Source organism: Calidris pugnax, unplaced genomic scaffold (genome assembly GCF_001431845.1).
Source record: "Calidris pugnax isolate Ruff unplaced genomic scaffold, ASM143184v1 scaffold326, whole genome shotgun sequence".
Taxonomy (NCBI): Eukaryota; Metazoa; Chordata; class Aves; order Charadriiformes; family Scolopacidae; genus Calidris; species Calidris pugnax.
The window spans coordinates 3110484-3128179 of record NW_015091265.1 but is presented as its reverse complement, the minus strand read 5'-3'; the positions used below and the strand labels follow the sequence as shown (position 1 = coordinate 3128179).

General features: G+C 42.3%; 1 protein-coding gene across 1 annotated transcript in view; it reads left to right on the top strand.

Moving 5' to 3' along the window:
* LOC106898912 (endoplasmic reticulum aminopeptidase 1-like) overlaps window positions 1-17162 on the top strand; it is a gene marked incomplete at its 5' end in the record, with an annotated part of 18987 nt that extends 1825 nt beyond the window's left edge. The window contains 18 exons of the mRNA XM_014960495.1: window positions 5-412; window positions 976-1114; window positions 2650-2784; window positions 3351-3471; window positions 3831-3985; window positions 4650-4763; window positions 5502-5633; window positions 6135-6266; window positions 6414-6497; window positions 6940-7097; window positions 8350-8429; window positions 8701-8884; window positions 10674-10830; window positions 10921-11105; window positions 11819-11980; window positions 12897-13037; window positions 13145-13226; window positions 15377-17162. Coding sequence (XP_014815981.1) covers window positions 5-412; window positions 976-1114; window positions 2650-2784; window positions 3351-3471; window positions 3831-3985; window positions 4650-4763; window positions 5502-5633; window positions 6135-6266; window positions 6414-6497; window positions 6940-7097; window positions 8350-8429; window positions 8701-8884; window positions 10674-10830; window positions 10921-11105; window positions 11819-11980; window positions 12897-13037; window positions 13145-13226; window positions 15377-15523 — 2716 coding nt within the window. The remainder of the gene's footprint in view (window positions 1-4; window positions 413-975; window positions 1115-2649; window positions 2785-3350; window positions 3472-3830; window positions 3986-4649; window positions 4764-5501; window positions 5634-6134; window positions 6267-6413; window positions 6498-6939; window positions 7098-8349; window positions 8430-8700; window positions 8885-10673; window positions 10831-10920; window positions 11106-11818; window positions 11981-12896; window positions 13038-13144; window positions 13227-15376) is intronic.
* Between the last annotated feature and the right edge of the window lie 534 nt (window positions 17163-17696).

Genomic DNA, 17696 nt, shown 5'->3' with positions numbered 1-17696 from the left:
CGGCCCTGGCTGCCGGCGGGGCCAGCGAGCCGTTCCCCTGGCGAGAGGTGAGGCTCCCCAAGGACGTGGTCCCGCTGCATTACCACCTCCTCATCCATCCCAACCTCACCACCCTGACCTTCTCCGGCACGGCCGCCATCGAGGTTACGGTCAGGCAGCGGACCAGCGCGGTGGTCCTGCACAGCAAGCGCCTGCGTATCGCCAGGGCCGCCATCGAGCCTGGCCACGGCCACCCGCTGCTGGAAACGCAGGTGGTGGAGCACCAGGCCTTGGAGCAGGTGGCACTCCTCACCCCCGAGCCCCTGCAGGCCGGGCACAACTACACGCTCCACATCCAGTACCTGGCAAATCTCTCCGAGTCCTTCCATGGCTTTTATAAAAGCACCTACAGGACCCGGGAAGGAGAACTCAGGTAATCCTTCATGGGAGGGCTGGGGCATCTCTGCTGTGGGCTGAGAGAGTTGGGGTTGTTCAGCCTGGAGAATAGAATGCTCTGAGGAGACCTGAAGAGCCCCTTCCAGTCCCTAAAGGGGCTCCAGGAAAGCTGGGGAGGTACTCTTGATCAGGGAGTGGAGGAATAGGATGAGGGGGAATGGTTTTAAACTGGAAGAGGGGAGATTTAGATGAGATATCAGGAAGAAATTATTTCCTGTGAGGGTGGTGAGACACTGGAACAGGTTGCCCAGAGAAGCTGTGGATGCCCCATCCCTGGAGGGGTTCAAGGCCAGGCTGGATGGGGCTTTGAGCAACCCGCTGTAGTGGGAGGTGTCCCTGCCCATGGCAGGGGGGTTGGAACTAGGTGGTCTTTAAGGTCCCTTCCAACTCTAAACATTCAGTGATTCTATGATTTTATGATATGCAAAAGCTTTCAGTACTACCTGTAGTTACTGTGCAAATGGGAAATTGCTGTTTTCACATGTTACTTTGTATATGAAGGTGCTTGACCATAACCCTTATCTTTTTGCCCCTGCTTAGAGTGCTTGCAGCAACACAGTTTGAGCCAACAGCAGCGCGAATGGCCTTCCCGTGTTTTGATGAACCAGCCTTCAAAGCCAGGTTTTCAATTAAGATCAGGAGGGAACCGAAGCACCACGCACTGTCCAATATGCCAATTGTAGGTAGATGCTTTTAATGATGTGCTGTTGACTGATGATCTTTGTCACACAAAGCAAAAGGAGAACAGAGTACCCAGGCAATTGCTGTTACTGGGAATGGTGACCTGAGGATGTTTGGTGAGATATTGGTCCAGGTTGCCTAGAGGGTTAGCAGACACCACAACCCTGGAAACATTCCAGGTCAGGTTGGATATGGCTCTCAGCAACTGGATCTAGTTGAAGGTGCCCCTGCTCATGTCAGGGGGGTGGACTAGATGGCCTTTAAAGGTCCCTTCCCACCTAAACTAAACTAAACTACACTATTCCATTCCATTCTCATTCCATTCCACGTTACCTCAGTTCCTTGTTGAGAGTGTGTGGTGCCAGTGCTGGTAGTTTTGACACAAAGTTAAAAAGAAACGAAGAAAATAATGATTTCCTGCTACTCAGCAGAAGTGTGAGAATGATCAGCACAACATAGTCTCTAAAATCTTTATTTTACTCACAGAATGCTTTCCATGTTGATCTTAGATTTTAAAATTAATGACGATATATATGGAAAGAGATACACGATTCATGTGCATTAATTTAATTAATAAATTAATTTCAAAAAATTAATGAATAATTAATAATTAATGCAGGACCTTCTCTGTGAAAAAAAATACTACTTTGGACTTCAAAAACATCTCAGAGTGAAAGTGCTGTACATGTAGTATCTACAAATTTTTGTGATTATAAATATGTATGCATATATAGGGTTAACTGCATTTTGTACATTTGCTCTTACTTTGGGTGTAAGAGATTCTTCATAAGTTTTTCTATTAGTTGCTGGTTTGCAAGGAAACTAACCCTTACAAGAGGGAACAGCACTTCCCACCTCTCAGCCAAGCACCTTTCAAAAATAAAAAGTTTTGAAAGCTGGTGTAAAAAAAAAATCAGTTTTTCTGTAAATAAGTGGATAAAATAATGAAAAAGGAGTGAGTGCCAGTGTTCCAGTTCAGTGTGGCTAAATGTGTTGCAGGTCTAAGTTAGTTAGCTGAGGCAACCTGAAACCCAGAGGGGAAATGGATACCTTCAACATGTGACTCATTTTATGCTAAATTAGATACCTGAGGCACCTGAGTCACGATTTGGAGTTCACTTCACTCATGTGTAACAGGGGCTGCTGAGATTTATACAGCTGCTGATCAGCTCAGGTTTGTGAGGTTAATTCCATCAGTGTGCTGGCAGACACTGAGGAAAACCGAGACAGTGAGCAGTGTTTTCATTTTTCTGGTTTTCCCAGTGTCAAAGTAACAGGAATGAAAATGCCCCTATGTACATACATGCATGTTCTCATTCTCTCTGTGGGGAAGGGTGGGCGTGAGCATGACTTCTTTCCAGTGTATCTTTGCAATGTAATGTAATCTCTTTAAAATGTAATACATTTTAACTGTAATGTCGCATCTATATTTAAAATATAGTATCTTTAAACTGAGAAGAAACACAAGTTCTTGGTGCCAGGGTCCTCACAGGTAGTGAGCACACTGGGTGATGCCCTGTGCTCTTTTTTTAGGTGAAGTCTGTGACTATAAATCCCCAGCTCATCGAGGACCATTTTGATACCACTGTCAAGATGAGTACGTACCTTGTGGCCTTTATCGTTTCGGATTTTAAATCCATCAGCAAAATAACCAGTCATGGAGTTCAGGTAACTCTGTCTCATTTTCTAAGAGCTTTTTTTGTATCCAAGTCTGGTTGAATACATAATGGTTTGCTTTTTAGTTAAATCATCAGATTTATATGTCTCAATGTTTTATGGGAGTAAAGGAGAGAAAGAAATGGGTTTTGTAATTGGATGATTAGTTTGCGTTCTAAGCTTTATGAGTTTCACAAGTGTTTGGTAACGGGCTTACTTTTTATATAATTTTATACATTGGTAACATAAGATTATATAATTAAAGACAAATAAAATATAGTTTTCATGGAGAATCAGCTCTAAAATAAAGCTGTGTCAGTTGAACAGCTTTTAACACAGTAGGGCTGGCAATAGTAGAAGTTGTTGTAGGGACGTAGTGGTTGTGGTGAGTGAGTTTTAGGACTTGTATTCCTAATTCTGGTAACATTTTCCTGCAAGTATTTTGGTACCGCTTGTATGAGAAGCATTAGGTATGTGGTCTAGTGTCCCTTTTTATGGTCATTCAAGTAACTGATAAAGAACACATTCTGTAAGCTTGTGGTGCTGGGGTTGACGTGCTGCCTGCTTGTGCCCTGTAGATTTCTGTGTATACAGCGCCAGACAAGATCGACCAAGCTGAGTATGCGTTGGATGCAGCAGTGAAACTTTTAGACTTCTATGAGGATTACTTCAGCATTCCATATCCTTTACCTAAACAAGGTAATTGTTAAATAATTTAGTGGATTTGAGAACATTATTAAGCGCACAGAGAGTAAAATACCACCAAATCAGTAATTTAGAGTATTAAGATGGGGCCCAGTTTGGCTCACAGGCTTCTAAAGTGGCTGCTTTACAGAACTTGAAGACAGATTGAAAAGCTCCACTGGGAACTGAAGATACTTGTCTTCTGTGTAGAGCTTTGTTTTAAAGTATGTTTTTGAGATTACATTTAAGAGAGCCCTTAGAAACATGTGTGATATGTGTACCTGTGTGGGAGCAGTCATGAAGCGGGATGGGTGAGTAAGCGACTTCTTTATTGAGTACAATTGTACCAGTAGTATTTCAATATTTTTTTCTAGATTTAGCAGCTCTTCCTGATTTTCAGTCTGGTGCTATGGAAAACTGGGGACTGACCACATACCGGGAATCTGCATTATTGTATGACCCTGAAAAGTCCTCGGCGTCTTCTAAGCTTTGGATTACTATGGTAATAGCGCATGAGCTGGCTCATCAGGTGAGATTTGGGGAAGGATAAGGGATTCAGATGGGCCTGTGGAGAGGCTGGGATTGAGGGGTCCTACATGGGTAGGGCGATCTTGGAGCTGTTAAGTTGAAAATAGAAGGTTTGGCTTGAGGGTGCTCCTCTGGATCAGGAAGACTGTTTCTGGTGATGAAGTTATAGAATCATAGAATTGTCTAGGTCGGAAAGGACCTTTAAGATCCTCTAGTCCAACCATCAACCTATCTCTGATAAAAGCTATCATTAAACCATGTCTCTAAAGTCCGGATGGGCTGCATGGACATAAAATCATCTTCAGTCCAGCAGCTCCAGCTCTGTGGGGTCTTCACACCATTGGCAGCCCTTGAAATTAATTGCAGGCTGCCAAAATAAGAACATGGAAGTTTGGAAAGGTTCAGGGTTTCATACATGGCTCTCCTGCCAAGTGTGGTTTCTTTGCAAGGTTTCTTGTCAGTGGAAGTCCATATTTTAGTGTATCACCACTAAAATGAGAATGCAATGGGAAGAGACCAGAGGAAGCTGTATCGCTAAAAAAAAGGTTCCGTGGCGGTGAATAACATACTGTAAATGCATCTGCATACAGGTCAGTAGCAACCTTTGTGATAAATTGTGTATTTAATTTCAGAAGCTCTTTTTTTTTTTTTTTTTTGTCCCCCAGTGGTTTGGCAACCTTGTTACCATGGAGTGGTGGAATGACCTGTGGTTAAATGAAGGATTTGCAAAGTTTATGGAGTTCGTGTCAGTCAGCGTTACCCATCCAGAACTGAGAGTTGTAAGCAGCTGTTAATGTATTTTTGTTTTTTAACTGCCTTCTAAATCCACTAATTAGTGAGGATAAAGATCAAGCGGATTTGTGCTTATGAACTACTTTCACATTTCTGTTTGATAGGATTATGTGATGTTAACTGGGAAGGATAGGAACGTTGATTTAACTATATGTAAATATTTTCAGGAACTGATGATGGAAGTTAATGATTACAGTGAATTATTTTTTTAAAGACATTTAGACTTTAAAAATGTAAAGAAATTAATTTATCTTATTTCATCAAACAAGGTCAGTCTTCAAAACACTAAAATCCTCTCACTAGCTTTAGCAGAGGCCCAATATGTGAAATTTTGTAGCAAAGTGAGATGGACAGTGCACCTGGGCAGAATTTTTGCATAGCTTTACAGTGGCATGATAATAGGGAAATTCACCCTTTTTTTAAAATTTTTTTTATTGTTTCTGGCCACCCTGTCCTCAAACTGTTGGAATGTGCGGGTGTCTTTTTGGAGTTATTTTTAAGTCTCACTAGCTCCACTATTTAAGTTAGTTTAAAACACTAGAAGTTGTTTGACTGACTGTATTACTGTTTTAAGTTTTTTTATCCTCTGGAATAAAAAGAAAGATACATTTTCTTTTTTTTCCTGTGACTTAAAGGGTCACGTGGAATGGACTAAAAAGAGAACAAATAGGGATTCAGTAGTCACTGAGCAAAATTCAGTAATATTTGGTTTTATCTCCTGTTAGGAAGACTATTTCTTACGGAGATGTTTTGATGCCATGGCAGTGGATGCATTGAATTCCTCACATCCTATATCTACTCCTGTGGAAGATCCAGCTCAAATTTTAGAAATGTTTGATGAAGTTTCTTATGAGAAGGTAAAATACATAACTGCTGTTGATTTCAGTTGTACTGCTTGTACTATACAGTTGTATTTTACTGGTTTCACCTCTATGTATATGATGTCTCTGAGACACAGTGTTCATGGTTTTACAGTTTGAATAATTCCTTGTCCAAAACAACTGGGTGGATTCAAATGGCAGTTGCTTTTTCCATTTCTAAAATGAGGAAGCCTTACTTCTTTTATCTATTCTTAATGCAAAGAGCTTTTTTTCACTGGAGCATTACATGGTGCTGGCTTGTATAGTAATTAAAAAATAATAAAAAACCTTACTCAATCGGTGGCATTTTTAAGACTAATAATCACAAAAAACCAAAGTACTGTTTCAATATCCATAAAACTCAATTGTTTTTTTAATCAGAGAGACATAGAAAAGTGAACTGCTGTTTAAATTAGTGGTACGATGAAATTTTTCTGAAACAAGCACCTTGCCAGCTAAGGGGTAGTTTTGGTAACACTTAGTCACTCTTTTTTTCAGGGATCTTGTATATTGAATATGCTGAGGGACTATCTGACTGCTGATGTGTTTAAAGCTGGACTTGTCCAGTACCTGCAGAAATACAGCTACCAGAATACAAAAAATGAAGATTTGTGGAACAGTATGACAAATGTGAATATTCCTTATTCTCCTTTTCTTTTCTTTTTTTCATATTTTATAAGTTCTCGTGAGTGTTTTGTCTCTTTAATATATTACTGAATGACATCAAAGTGAGATGGCCAAAGACTTTGTTGTTGTTGGTTTTTTTTTCCTTTTTAGATTTGCCCTACAGTAGGTAATGATAAAAATGAACTACAAGGTGATGGTTTTTGCAGAAGCAGCCAACAGTCATCTTCAAATGCAGTAAGCATCTGGTTTTCTTCCTATCAGTGTTTAGGAGTTTAACATGTGTCTGTGTACTGTTCAGTGCCGTTGCATTGATTCATGCACCTTTCAAAGCATTCTTCACCACTTCAGTGTGGTTCTAGGGGGAGTGTAAAGTTTGTTCAGTTCCATTGAAAATCTGTTTTCTCTGAGATTGGAGAGAGATCCTACTCCTGTGCCCAGGGCTGGCTCAAAACCAGCAGTACTTCAAGAAGTGTCATTAACTATAGAAAAATGTCCACAAAAAAACCCCCAAACAGCTGGAGATGTCATGATACCCAGTCTAAACGTAGATACGTAGACCTTACAAATACCAAGGAGCTTTTAGAGTTCTTACCTACACATTTCTGTTTCACTGTCAGTGTACTCCCATCTTTCTCCTCTTCTTATGTGTTGTCTTTTTCTTGCTCTGAAAAAACAGCACTGGACTAAAGGAGAGATTCTTGATGTGAAGGCAATGATGGACACCTGGACACTGCAAACAGGTTTTCCACTGGTGACTGTCACAGTGAGAGGGAAGAATGTCCACCTGCAGCAGGAGCGCTACCTGAAGGGAGCAGATGCTCCCTCATCCACAGGGTAAACAAAACAGGGAAATCATGGCATGCAAACTGAAATACTCTACTATGGAAAACAGTGATGTATAGCAAGAGCTTCTACTGTTGTTTCTTCAGGGCTACAAAGATGATTAGGGGGCTAGAATATCTCTGTTATGAGGAAACATAACTCTTTAGTCTGGAGAAGAGAAGGCTGAGGGGAGACCTTATCAATGCCTACAAGTATCTCAAGGGAGGGTTGAAGGAGGATGGAGCCAGACTCTTTTCAGTGGTTCCCAGTGAGAGGACGAGGGGCAACGGGCACAAGTTGGAACATAAGAGGTTCCACTCAAATATGAGGAGAAACTTCTTCACGGTGAGGGTGACAGAGCCCTGGAACAGGCTGCCCAGGGAGGGTGTGGAGTCCCCTTCCTTGGAGATTTTCAAGACCCGCCTGGATGCAGTCCTGAGTAACATGCTCTAGCTCTAGGCAATCCTGCTTCAGCAGGGGAGTTAGACTAGATGATCTCTATGGTCCCTTCCAACTCTAAAATTCAGTGAAATTCAGTGAAATTCAGTGAAAGGCTGAGGGACTTGGGTCTTTTTAGCCTATAGAAGAGAAGACTGAGGGAGGATATGATCAATGCTTATAAATCCTTAAAGGGTGGGTGTCAGGAGGATGGGTCTGGTTTTCGGTGGTGCACAGTGACAGGACAAGAGGTAACATAGGAAGTTCCATCTAAACATGAGGAGGCACTTTACTTTGAGGGTGGCAGAGTCCTGGAAGAGGCTGCCCAGAGAGGTGGTGGAGTCTCCATCTCTGGAGACATTTAAAACCCGCCTGGACAAGTTCCTGTGCAACCTGCTCTAGGTGGACCTGCTTTGACAGGGGGCTTGGACTAGATGATCTCCAGAGGTCCCTTCCAACACCCATATCATTCTGTGATTCTTGAGGAATGGCTCACTGAGCTGCTTGGCTGCAAGCCTTTCCTGGTATAGTTCAGGGTCAATAGCTGTTCTTGGACTCTGAGCGCTTGGCCAAGGTGCCAAGAGCTGCGGTGGTGGGAGACGTGCCAGCTGGAAAGTTCGTGTTGTTGTGGCTTCAGTGTCAGTCATCCCCTAAAGTCAAAGAAGTAAAAGCTGGGAAAACACCCCTGGCTTGGCACTGAAGTTGGGGGTCGGAGCACAGCATGGTGCCGTTACCGTGCAGGCAAAGGTGGCCATTGGATTGGGGCAAACTGGAGAGGCTTTTGTAAAGTTCTTCCATTAAACAAAGCACTTCTGTTTTGCAATAGGTACTTGTGGCAAATCCCACTAACCTACACTACCAGTAAATCTGACACTGTTCAGAGATTTCTGATGACAACTAAAGCAGGTAATTTCTGGGACTAAACAGATGATTAATTCGTTCAAAGTTTGTTTGCAAGCCTTTGAGTTTTACATGCTTTTTTTTCAGAATGGGGAATTGGAACTATTGGTACCAGAGAAGCAAATTTTTTTCAGCTCAATAATATTGCTATATCGATTTAGAAACCATGTTAGTGCGTTCTTTAAATCACTGAAGTTAAAGTAATAGTGCTATTGGGTGTAGTATGAGAATGTGTTTGAATTGTCAAGAAAAAAAGGAGTTACGTTTTTGTTTCCAGATGTCATTATCCTTCCGGAAGAGGTGGAGTGGATTAAATTCAACGTGGACATGAATGGGTATTACATTGTGCATTATGAAGATGATGGATGGGATCGTCTGATTAACCTTTTGAGAGAGAATCACACAGCAGTTAGCAGCAATGACAGAGCAAGTCTCATCAACAACGTATTCCAGCTCGTGAGGTACGGCCTTCTGACCAAGTCTGAAAAAAATACAAACTCTGTATTTATGAGTATGTACCACTAAGGAAGGAAATGTTGATAGTGTATGTAGTATTCATTAAATCTGTTACACAGCATATTTTCTCCTTGCTTACAGTGGTGTAAAACCAGGATTTTGACAGGATTGACAGGCTGAGGGAGCTGGGGTTGTTCAGCCTGGAGAAGAGGAGGCTCCGGGGAGACCTAATAGCAGCCTTCCAGTACCTGAAGGGGGCCTACAGGAAGGCTGGGGAGAGCCTGTTTACAAAAGGCTGCAGTGACAGGACGAGGGGCTTCAAGCTGGAGGGGAACAGATTTAGATTGGAGATGAGGAGAGGGTTCTTCACTGTGAGGGTGGTGGAGCACTGGAACAGGTTGCCCAGGGAGGTGGTTGAGGCCCCATCCCTGGAGATATTCAAGGAGAGGCTCGACGAGGCCCTGGGCAACCTGGTCTAGTTGGGGGTGTCCCTGCTGACTGCGGGGAGGTGGGACTAGATGACCTTTGGAGGTCCCTTCCGGCCTGGGCAATTCTATGATTCTATGATTTCTCTTGGTTGTGGTGGATTTATCTAGACCTATTTAGTGGAACACGTCGCGTTCAATAAAGACACGCTAGCGGAAGGATGCCAGTGTGAAGTGATGGACTGGGATAATCTATTTGCACCTGGAAAGACACTGGTGCCGTTTGTCAGCTAGAAACAAGACTATTGCAGTCACGGAGATGCGACATGGTTACCATCAGGGTTAGTCTTAGTTCTGTGGATGCATTAGGAAAGGCTGTGTCTTAGAGGCGCGTTGCCAACGGGTGTGCATAGCCTGGCACGGAGAAATAGGGAACAGAACTAACTCCTGGTCTGAGTGTAGAGTGTTCCAGAAAGAGGGCACTGCAGGGAGCTGGGAGACAATTAAGATGGTATGAATTTGAGGGGGCAGCTCAAGGGGATGTCAGCAGGACTTGTCACAATTTTCATTTGGACAGCCGAGGAAAGGTCCTTCTGGTTTGAAAAGAGGAGAGTGAAGAAAGATTTTCAGCATGTTCAAGGGAAGAAGGGAAAATTAGAGAGGCAAATTGAGGTAAGCAGGGTTCGTTTTATGGTGGATGGCTAGAACATAAGGTATTTCGAGGCAGAAGAAGCAAGTGAATAAGGGCAAAATGAGAATGTGTGCAGGGAGCTGACATGGAAAGGAAGCATTAAAAAGGATTCGCAGCAGGATGAGCAAATGAACAGGAAGAGTGGGAAAAGACCTTGTGTTTCCTTTATTTGCTCTTGGAAGAAATCATTGAGATGTGTCCTGGGCAGGGGTAGGAGAGAGTTTGCCAAGTCAGGTAAAAGCAGGGAAGGAGCAGCTGGGATTGCAGCCTTGAGGCTTACTGCAGGCTAAATATCTACATGTTGAGCTGGAAAGGTGTTGCTGGTGATGGGATTCCTTCTGTATGTGCACGGTTTGCAGAGCAAAAGCTATAGTGGGAGAGAGCATGAGGGAGAGGCTGCACCAGGATAACCTTGGCACATGGGAGATGGGGGGAAAAGTTGATCTTTCTAAATCATCCTATTACAGTCCATTTCTTAGTTTAACGTGTAAATATTAGGTTTCATAGCTGTGGTAGCTGCTGAGCCACACGTCACTTCAAAGAGCAAAGTTAAAAAGAGATTTGAAAATACCTTTCACGCTTTCCTATTTGTATAGTTTTCTGAAAAACATTTGTCTTGGATTTTGCTTTTAAGTTTTAATTATAATTTGTTTTATCCTCTGTCTTCTACTTCCTTAGCATAAACAAATTGTCGATTTCCAAAGCTTTTGATTTAACTTTGTACCTGAAACATGAAAGGCAAATCATGCCTGTACTCCGAGGTATGAGTGAGCTGATTCCTATATACAGGCTCATGGAGAGGAGGGATATGAATGGTACAGAAAAACAGTTGAAGGTAACATTTTAAGTATCTAGAATGTTCTAACTCTGCCTGTACCCTATAAAACGCACTTCAAAATATATCTTTATCGTTTCCTTATTTTAGGAATATATTATCAGTCTTTTTAAAGACCTGATTGACGCCCAGTCTTGGAGTGATGAAGGCTCAGTGTCTGAGAGGTATCTCAGGGACTCACTCCTGCTGTTCGCCTGCATGCACCGGTACCAGCCCTGTGTGGACAAAGCCACAGGATATTTTGCAGAATGGCAGAAATCCAACGGCACCTTGAGGTCTGTTCTGTAACTATCACTATTCTTCCTGATACTCTGTTTAATTGCACCAGAGTTAATTTACAAAAAGAGCTAAACTTCAGTCCTTTCCGTACTCTGAAATAGAGCCTTCATAGTTTTATGTCTTACACTTTAGCTTCCATTACCTTCACAGTTTGGTGCAAAATATGTGCCCAAACTAGCACATACGTCACACGGAACTCCACAACTTTGGTTGCTAAAGATGTTCTGAAAAGTGAAAATAACATGTATTCCGTCACTTATATGTCTGAAGATTGACCTATACCATCTGTAAAAGCACTTATCTACTGTTCATTAACGTCACCTGATTTTTGTTTCTCATTGTGATGTAAGAACTCCTTAAAACACTTTCCAAAGTATCTCTTGAGAGGTTTTTCTGGGCAGCCCAAAGAGAACTGTATCAGTATCTGACGGGGTATGGCCATGAAAGGAATATATGAAAATAAAGAAAAAAAAAAAGGAATGATGAGTTCCAAGTTTCTGGAAGTCATTTCCAAGGCAGGAACAATACTGAGATACAGCCTGATATACTGTTTCCCAGCCACAGGGATCACTTTCTGATACCCCTGAGGGATGGGTATTTTTTAATCAAGTTGTCTGCTGTGCTAATTGGCGTGTGGTGGTGACGTGGTTGTGCTTCTACCTGTATTGCTGAATACTATGTGGAGAATAACTCGGTGTTCAACTTGTAGCTTGCCAACAGACGTGAGGACAGCAGTGTATACTATTGGGGCACAAACATCCGAAGGCTGGGATTTCCTCCTCAGTAAATACAGGCTGCCCTCCTTCAGTGTCGAGAGACACAACATTGAGTTTGCTCTCAGCCTCACCACAAGTAAGGACAAGCTGCAGTGGTAAGTACTCACACAGGAACAGAAATGTGCTTGGGGAAAATTTACGAACGTTGAAACAGGAAATAGAATTATTCAGGGTCTTGTTCCATCGCTTTGTAATTCCATGATGTATAAAATGCTTCACAGAGTTTATGTGGTTGGAGGAAGCGGCTGCACCTTCTCATTTCTGTGTTGTGGTGTCAGGAGTCATTGTGCTCAGAATTTGCAGTAGCAAATTAGGACAAAATACAAGATACATTATCTGTGTTTGATAGATGCTTCCTTATTTACCTTACTAGTGACTTTGATTACAGGTATACATGCTGTACATTTCTTACAAAAATGTGAGGTTTCCTGCTTTTCGATGAGCTGAGCACCACTGAGGTTTTCAGGTGTTAGCTTCAAACCACCCATTCTGTGAGTTCTGCCATTTGATGGGGGTGGCAACATGAGACACTTATTTAGCTGTGTTCAGATATCACTGGAGATGTACTTTAACTATTCTGTGACATTATTATGTATTCTTTGCATTGCATTGCTGTTAGGTCACCTTAGTCCTGAGCAGCATTTGCTGATCTGAATTTTCTGCTGACACTTAGTGTAGAACAAATAAATACCTTTCTTACAGGGGGAGGAGTGGAGGCCATATTAATCTGGAAACTTTGAGGAGGAGCAAAATGTAGCCTCAGTTTTATGCTTTATATTTAGAATACAGGTCTGCCAGGTAACTGTAATTGTGAAAATAACAGAAATGGGAAAGATGGATGTGGCCAATGAGTATGTTGTGAAAAGTTGGAAGTGACTCAGCAGAAATGATATGTCAGAACCTATAGAAATGGGAAGTCTCAACTAAATACTAAGTACCAAATTAGAATTAGAAATTTGTCAGCTTTATCTACTGGTCTAAACAACTTCCATTTTTGTTATTAATTCTTAGGTTAATGGATCAAGGTCTGCGTGGTGACATCATAAGAACTCAGGATCTTCCATTTATTATTGTATTTATTTCCAAAAACCCATCTGGCTACCATCTAGCTTGGACGTTTTTAAAAGAAAATTGGGAGAAGTTTGTAGAAAAGTAAGGAACAGAAGTTGTTTTACTGCTCTCTCTATCCAATTATACTTTAAAACTCTACTTTCTGCAAAAGTAGACATTTTCTGAGTATTGGTGATTCTTTTTGCCAGATTTGAACTCGGTTCGAATTCCATAGCAACCATTGTCACTGGAGTCACAAGTCGGTACTCCACAAGGTCACAGCTTGCACAGGTAAGCCATTCAGGTTCTGGTTTTTAAAAAAAAGTTGTAGTATAACTGAAATGAAAACTTTGATTAAATCTTAACCACTTATGAAGTAGCAGGGTAATACCCTGCCTTCTCCCTGAAAAAAGATGATAGTGGTGGTGGTGAGTTAGATTACTGAAGGGAGAGGATTAAGTCCAAGGCAAGGAGGAGGATGTTCTTTGTTTCAGCGGAGGGCCGGGTATAGAATATGAATGTTTGTCTGCCCTTCATGCTCTACCTGCCTCTATTAATATTTTCTACCCACTCTGGAAAGTAGTGAGAAAAAAAAAGTAGGGTCTTTTCACTGATTGTATACAAGATAAATGCTGAAGGGCAGTGAGAAATACACCACTGTCCTACAACATCTGTTCTGGGGAAAATTCTCCGTGCTCCTGGATGTCATATATGATAATCATTTTGTCTACTAACTCTACAATCGCTGTCGATGATAAAAAACCCAGACTGGTCAATGTGCAGATGTAGTAGCATTCCTGACAATACCTTTTCAGAAGCTTCTACTTTTGTTGCCAGTTTAAAATTTTCTGCTTCAAGGCAAACCACAGGTATACATTATGCAACCATACTAAATATAAAATGAAAGAATATAGATCTTGATATTAATTTTAAATCTGAGTGGACCCTCACAGTCTGTCAGTAGCCGCATCTTGGCCAGTGGCAAGGGACATTTCTGTGTTCTACCCAAAAATTTGGCTGCATCTCCTTTGGGGATCCGCAAAATAATCTGCAAATGATGTATTTCATTTATACAACACATACAGCCACTGTACCTTTTGAAAGTCTACCATTAACACCGGCTCAAGTCTGAGGTTCTGTTAAGTTTCTGTGGTGAGCCTTGTGATCAGGAGGGCATCCTTAAAAAAAAAAAATAAAAAAAAAAAATAGTGAGGAAGGCAGCTGCCAAAACTTGCAGCAGCAGCCACAAGGAATGCAGTGAATCCAAGGAGCAGAAGCAGCCTCCAGATTTCCAGTGGTGGCATTCCCAAGTGCTTTAAGGAAGAGCCCAGTGGCTTCCCCAAGGGGACAACTGGGAGCTTTTGTTTGTTTGTTTGTTTGTTTTGTTTAGGGTTTTTTTTTTGTTTGGTTTTTTGTTTGGTTTTTTTGGGGTTTTTTTGTTTGTTGATTTTTGTTTTTTTAATAAAAATGAAAGGAGGTGCAGACTTCCCCAAGTAGGGAGAACTTCTGAAAGTCTTTTACCCTCAACACTGACACTTCTGCTGCCCCTCCAAATGGGCTGGAGCAGCTTGCAGGCAAACATAGGAGACTGTCACCGAGGCACTCTGAAAAAAGCTGCAAGGTCTCCTTTCTGTCCCACCACTGTTGCCTGTGTCAGCAGAAGCACCCACCTCCACCTCAGGGAAAGGTGCCTTCTGAAGCAGAGCGGTCACTGGCCAGAGCAGGGATTGATGCTCAGTTTCCCTGGTGAAGTCCCCGCTGAAACGCTGTGGCTTGATCAGCCCTAAGGGTTTGTTGAATGAGCAGGAACCAGATGGATCCCACTCAACATGATGGCTCTTTCAACAGCTGTTTTTTTTGGTCTAGTTTGAAATCATAGAATCACAGAATGGTTTGGGTTGGAAGGGACCTTAAAGACCATCTAGTTCCAACCCCCTGGCCTTGGCAGGGACACCACCCACCAGACCAGGTTGCTCAAAGGCCCATCCAACCTGGCCTTGAACCCCTCCAGGGATGGGGCAGCCACAGCTTCTCTGGGCATCCTGGGCCAGCGTCCTGCCACCCTCACAGGAAAGAATTTCTTCCTGAGATCTAATCAAAATCTCCCTTCTTTCAGTTTAAAACTGTTCCCCCTCATCATATTGTTCCACTCCCTGATTGAGTACTTCCTCAGCTTTCCTGGAGCCCCTTTAGGGACTGGAAGGGGCTCTAAGGTCTCCCTGGAACCTTCTCCTCTCTAGGCTGAACAACCCCAGTTCTCTCAGCGTGTCAGTCTTTCTCAGGTTGCGAGTTTGAGCCAGTATGAAACCTTAAAAAATTGTTCTTTGGATGGAGGGTGGGGAAGAAGGAGAGTGGAAGACCCAAGGCCAGGTTCACAAGTTTCTTCCTGGTCTTCTTGTGCTGCCTCTTCATCAACCATTCTTCCACGTTTTTGTCAACAGGTGAAAGAATTCTTCAGTTCTCTGGACGAACAAAGCGCACGGCTTCGCTGTGTCCAGCAAGCTATTGAAACCATTGAGGACAATATACAGTGGATGGATAGAAATTTGGAGAAAGTCAAAACATGGTTGCAAAACAACCATCTGTAAATTAAGACACCTTGCTTATTTTTGTCAGCCATGAAAAGCTGTGAAAAAGGAGGGCTGGAGGGACATCTGAGTTGTATAAATTCGTTTGTTTGGGAGGCGCTGTAAGGCAGCCAAACACTGCTGCTGCTTAGGATTTGTCCATCTCGTGGCTGTGGTTTGCTGGGAACAGACCTGGACCATTCACTGATCCCCTCACCAGGAGACACTTCTGAGAAAAAAAGGGATGTCACAGTGTGAACTAAGGTGTATTGGGAGGAGTGCCGGGGGGGGGGTGACTACTAGAAATGTGAAATGCTTCACTTCTGAAAAAGCAGAAGGTACTGGGAGATGAACAACCTGGAGAAACTTTTTCACTTGCATGAGCTGACCCTTCAAAGGTGCAACGTGCAGCACCATTCAATGCTGAACTGCACCAACACTCCGGAGCGAAGCCATCACCGCACGTGTCTTTATCCTTGGGATTTACATTTCCAGGAGAGTGACTTTTACCAACACGTACCTCAGATCAAGCATCTCCTAATTAAAAAAAAAAGCCAAGTACTGACTGTGATTAAAATTGCATCTGTCAAAGTAAAATCAGCAAGTGGGGACAACGCCAAGGTCCCTGTAACCCTACCCTCTCCCCCCAGCTCTGCCCAACTCCTGATGATGATGATGGGGATACTTTGCCTGCACTGAAAATATTCTTGCGCTTTTAAGTAACTTTCAGGAAATAAGTACATACATTTTGTGTGGAAAAAAAAAAAAAAAGTTGATGAATTATGCTTAAGATGGTTAACCATCAGCCTGTTTTAACAGAAATTTTTTTGCCTTTCATCATCCCTTTTTAACTTAATTGAAATGCAGCTGTTGTCACCTGTACTCATCAACATTTAAAAGGACGGACAGGCATTATGGTCTTTATACCTTACTTGTAGGGTAATGGTAAGAATTGTAAGCTAATGGCTCTAAAGAGAGAAATTATTAATAATGTGCTCAGAAGGGACAGTTACTCAAGAAAGTGAAGCTGAAATCTTGGAGGTGGGTGGTTTTTTTGGTGGAGGGTTGTTTTTTTAACAGTCAGTTGTGAATGGCCTTCTCTGTTTACCTGCAGAACACTTCTATTTCTATACTAAACTTAAAAAAAGCAATCATATCCAGGTGATTACCACATGTCCTTAAATGCATTTGATTTCTTTGCTCTTACAACCATGCCTGTGCCATGCTGTGATAATTCAGTGTTTATTTCCTCTGATCTGTCTCAGCTTCCTCACCAATATGCTGAAGCAACCAGAAACTTCTAACGAAGACTTGGGGGGAAGCCCTTATAATCTAGAACTAATCGTAAGCTTTTTACTTGCTTGCTCTTCTCTCAGCTAGAAATTATGCCTGCCCGAGCAGTTGACACCTGTGTTGTCAGAGTTCAGAAAGGTGCTGGGTTCTGCTATTGAGGGCGAAAAGCTCTGTCACAATCTTGTAGAAAATACCTGTTTCCTTTCACTCACTGCGTCTTGCACCTCTGAACTCCTTAAAGGAAAGAGGGATTCTAAGTAGGCATCGTGCGTGCATTTTCTGGTATTTTGGGTGTTGTTGACTGTTGCTTGCTTTAAAATGTTTTCAAGGCTGAAACAAAAAATAAAATTTGTTTACGTGACTCGAAGTGCTTAGTTTGTGTCATTTTTGCACATTCTTTTCTTTTGCTGTTGTGAGCAATAATTTCTGTTGCCGTTTTCTGCCGTTACACTGCTCCATTTTCCATTTCTCGAATTTGGGGAAATTAAATAGTGTACCTCAGATACCACAGTCCCCTTCTTGCTTCCCCCTCTTCCTCCCCGCCTTTTTCTAATTGAGGAAGCATCAATTAGCCAGTGTGTATCCAGCCGGACATCACTACAGGACAAATGTGTGGTTTTAGCTTGTGCCATGTTAGTTGAGTCTTCTGTATTTCTTTACCAGCTTAAGATAATGGGAGGAACCTCTAAATAGAAGACACTTCAGGTGCTCGGGGGTAGAGGGGCATCAACTGCTCCAGAAACCCAGGACAAGTTTAACTCGCCAGAAATAAGTGGACACATTTGGAAGAAACTGCTCAGAAAGGCTTGGATTTTTCCTATTTTGGACTAGCAGTAGGAAATCCAGGTAAAAAGAAAAAAAATAATATATAAATGCTGCAGGGTGGTTTGGAAATTCAACC